Raw genomic sequence first — 3,326 nt, 5'->3', positions numbered from 1 at the left:
TAGGTGGTAAGTAATAAGGTAATTCTCTGCTTAAGGCAAACCTAACTTCAAAAAAGGCCCTATAAAAATAAATAGATAGAAAACCCCTAAAAACCAAAATACCACCCGGATACAAAAGCCAGCTGTTTTAAAGACAATACTTGCAGCAAAAAAATGCCCCTAACAACATAAAATAGAAAACATTATAACCCAAAAACAAATGAAAACACCAAACTACCACCCCCTGAAACAAGACTCCATATTTTTTTAGGGGAAACCTTGCAGAAAATAAAACAAAAGTTTGCCATGGACAGAGCAAAAGCTAGCAATGATCACTGACCTCAAATCAACTGCAAAATAAATTTAAAGGCAAAAAGGGCACCCAATAACAATAATAAATAATAAAAAAAGAAGACAGCAAAGGAGCTGATTTCCCAAAGAGCTCCCAATCAGTAAGAAAGTACAGTTTATTTTAAAGCAGAGCTTCACCAAAAAGGGGAACCTCCACTACCACATTTGGCACTTTTTTTGGGGGGGCAGCTGGTTTTGACAGGTACCTCCTCCCGCTTCTGGGTAAGATTGGCAAACAACATTTCCGGCCCCTCCTCTCCCCCCCCCCCCCCCCGCTGCCAGAAGACTGTGGGACCATTCAGAAAGCACAGTAAGGTTTCCCTTACTTACAATGCCTGCACCTGAAGCCGATTGACAAAATGGCTCGGGGTGCCAACATCACGGGATCTCTGGAGAGATAAGTGTCCTTATATTAAAATTTGTATTTTTATTTACAGACTGGAGCTCGTCTTTAAGTGACCCTAATCTTTCCCTATGCATTTTGTCAGTTTTCCCTAGGATTCATTGGAACAGTTTCAAATTCAATGGCACTATGGCTGCTCTGTGCCCCCCATCTTTTATACTGAGGGGGCTAACTTAACCAAAAGCCCCCTTACTGCCCATTATAAACTTGCTGACCACAATTCAAAGGCTATGCAGTGCATTATGGTTTTATAAAATTCTCCCGAGTGAATCTTGATCCCCAGGAATTAATTCAAACCCATGATAGAGGTGAACCTAAACCTACTGTAATTCTTAGACCTGTTATAATAGATGTTGGGTACAGCAAGGTAATAACGTAGGGGCTGCACACTAACAGCCCTCTTACTATGGGAGAAACAGTTTACATTCTGGACTGGATTAGCTGCTATAAGTTTGGGGGACATGTCTTAAAAAAAAAGTAGATATACAGTACTAGTTGATTGCTTGTTATTTGTGAAGATCCACTCTCTGCTAATCAGTCCAATCTAGCTTCAGTCTCAGAATTAGCGAATGAGATCACAATATTACATTTTTCTTCATTTAAGTAAATACGTTTGCAATTGCAGTTACATCTCCTTGTAAATAGGTTTGATCACTGCAGCCAAGAATGTGCTGATGCTACTGGAAATTGGTTACTACAACCATACTGTATACAGTATTTTGAATTTGTGCCAACAGGAATCATTTTAAAACAGTTTGAAGTGAGAAAACATTTTTTGGAAGCAAACAATAATTTACAACAAAAAGATTTTGGTTTCCATCGCTTAGTATTGCAGCAAACAGCGGTAAGATGTTTTATTATTACCTATTTATTTTAAAGTAAACTTTACTAGTTTTATTGTATTAGAAAGTGCTGTATTCACACCTCACTCTCTCATACTTTGAACTTTGGCTTCCTTTATCGATTGCGCTTTATTGCTTCTGACAGTTCTACCTTTGTGACAGGCAGTGGACGTTAAACCTTCATAAACAATACACCTTTCTGATAAGCCTCTCTATAAGTAGACAGTTCTCACTGCTACGAGTCACCATGCCAAACATTTCACCTATTTCTGCTGTTCAAAACCGAAAAACAAAGACAGAAAGACATGGGGCAGGTTGTCTCTATACACTCCAAAATTAAACAAGCCAGAATACTCATACTTGGCTTGGATGCAGCTGGTAAATCAACTGTGCTGTACAAATTCAAATTCAAAGAACCTTTTTCAACAATTCCGACAGTTGGCTTCAACGTGGAGATGATTCAGACAGAGAAGCACCTACAATTAACCATATGGGATGTTGGAGGACAAGAGAAATTAAGATCACTCTGGTGCTACTACTTTGAAAATACAGATGGACTGGTGTATGTGGTGGACAGTACTAACAAAGAAACTCTAGATGAGTCAAAAAAGGAATTTCAACGTATACTGCAGAATGAACTAATAAAGAATGTGCCTGTTGTTGTCCTGGCTAACAAACAAGATCTTCCTGGGGCTCTTGATGCAGAAGAGATCACACGAAAATTTAACATGAAAAAGCATTGCTCAGACCGGGACTGGTATGTTCAGCCATGCTGTGCCCTCTCAGGCCAAGGCCTGGCAGAAGGATTCAGTAAAGTGTCTGAATTTGTGAAGAAATCAAAAGAAGATGCCCTGAACTTTGCAAAGCAGAGCGTAAGACTTAAAACATCACGGAAATTCTAGAACATATAGTGTGACCTATAGAACTTGAATGCACCTTGAGTCCAACATAGTATTGATTTTTCATAATGGCAGTAAGAATAATAATTTGTTGTGTGTGTGTGTGTATGTTATTTATTAAGAACTATCCAAAGTTGCTAAAAATACATTTAGAAAATGCCCTGTAGATTTATACAAATGCTTGTTGGGCAACAGCACAAAAGGAGTTTGCAGAAAAGTATGGTGAACTGCCTGTTAAGTAAAAGACTTCTATTTACTAACATTGATGACTGCACTTTGTTCTAAGAAGAATATTCTGCAAAAAATGTGAAGTGTTAACTATATCTGTTGTTATATGTTTATTCAGTCAGTATTTTCAAATTAAATTAGGATTAAAGCAGAAAAAAATTATGTGCAGTATACTACTTTATGTATTTATCATGTCAAACATGAAATTACATGTGTGCAATTCCACTACAGTATAAAATGAGAATGTTTTCCTAATCTTGGTATATTGTTTTTTTTGTTCCACTTGAATCGTTTATACTCTGTGTTATGTAAGAAATGGATAGGATTGTATATTACATAATATTAATACAACATTTTCACCTGATGCTGCAAGTATTTACTATGAATTTGTTTTGTGTTTTTACATTTTTTTACTAAGTATTACTTTTATTTTAGACACAATTATACATAAAAGATGCTGTCATAATATAATAACATTCACAATATATTATGGTGTGGCTCCAAAGTTAGAAATCACAACTAATATGCTGTGTTGCAAACAAATTCCTTGACTTTCAAGCTCTTTTTACAATACAGAGTATATCGCCTCATGCACACAGGGTGTTCGATTTTCTTATCTGAAAG

General features: G+C 36.7%; 1 protein-coding gene across 1 annotated transcript; it reads left to right on the top strand.

The window, feature by feature from the left end:
• Positions 1 to 1,736: 1,736 nt before the first annotated feature.
• On the top strand, positions 1,737 to 2,863 carry ARL14 (ARF like GTPase 14). The gene has a single exon (XM_073629089.1). It carries the CDS (start codon positions 1,881 to 1,883, stop codon positions 2,475 to 2,477), a length of 597 nt encoding a protein of 198 aa, XP_073485190.1. The 5' UTR covers positions 1,737 to 1,880; the 3' UTR covers positions 2,478 to 2,863.
• Positions 2,864 to 3,326: the final 463 nt, after the last annotated feature.

The sequence above is a fragment of the Aquarana catesbeiana genome, linkage group LG04 (genome assembly GCF_042186555.1).
Source record: "Aquarana catesbeiana isolate 2022-GZ linkage group LG04, ASM4218655v1, whole genome shotgun sequence".
In the NCBI taxonomy this organism is placed as follows: Eukaryota; Metazoa; Chordata; class Amphibia; order Anura; family Ranidae; genus Aquarana; species Aquarana catesbeiana.
The sequence above is the reverse complement of the archived record's forward strand: the minus strand, read 5'-3'. Positions and strand labels throughout refer to the sequence as shown.

Excerpts from the sequence above, each read along its gene's own strand:
- ARL14 (XM_073629089.1), top strand. The coding sequence starts at position 1,881 with ATGGGGCAGGTTGTCTCTATACACTCCAAAATTAAACAAGCCAGAATA.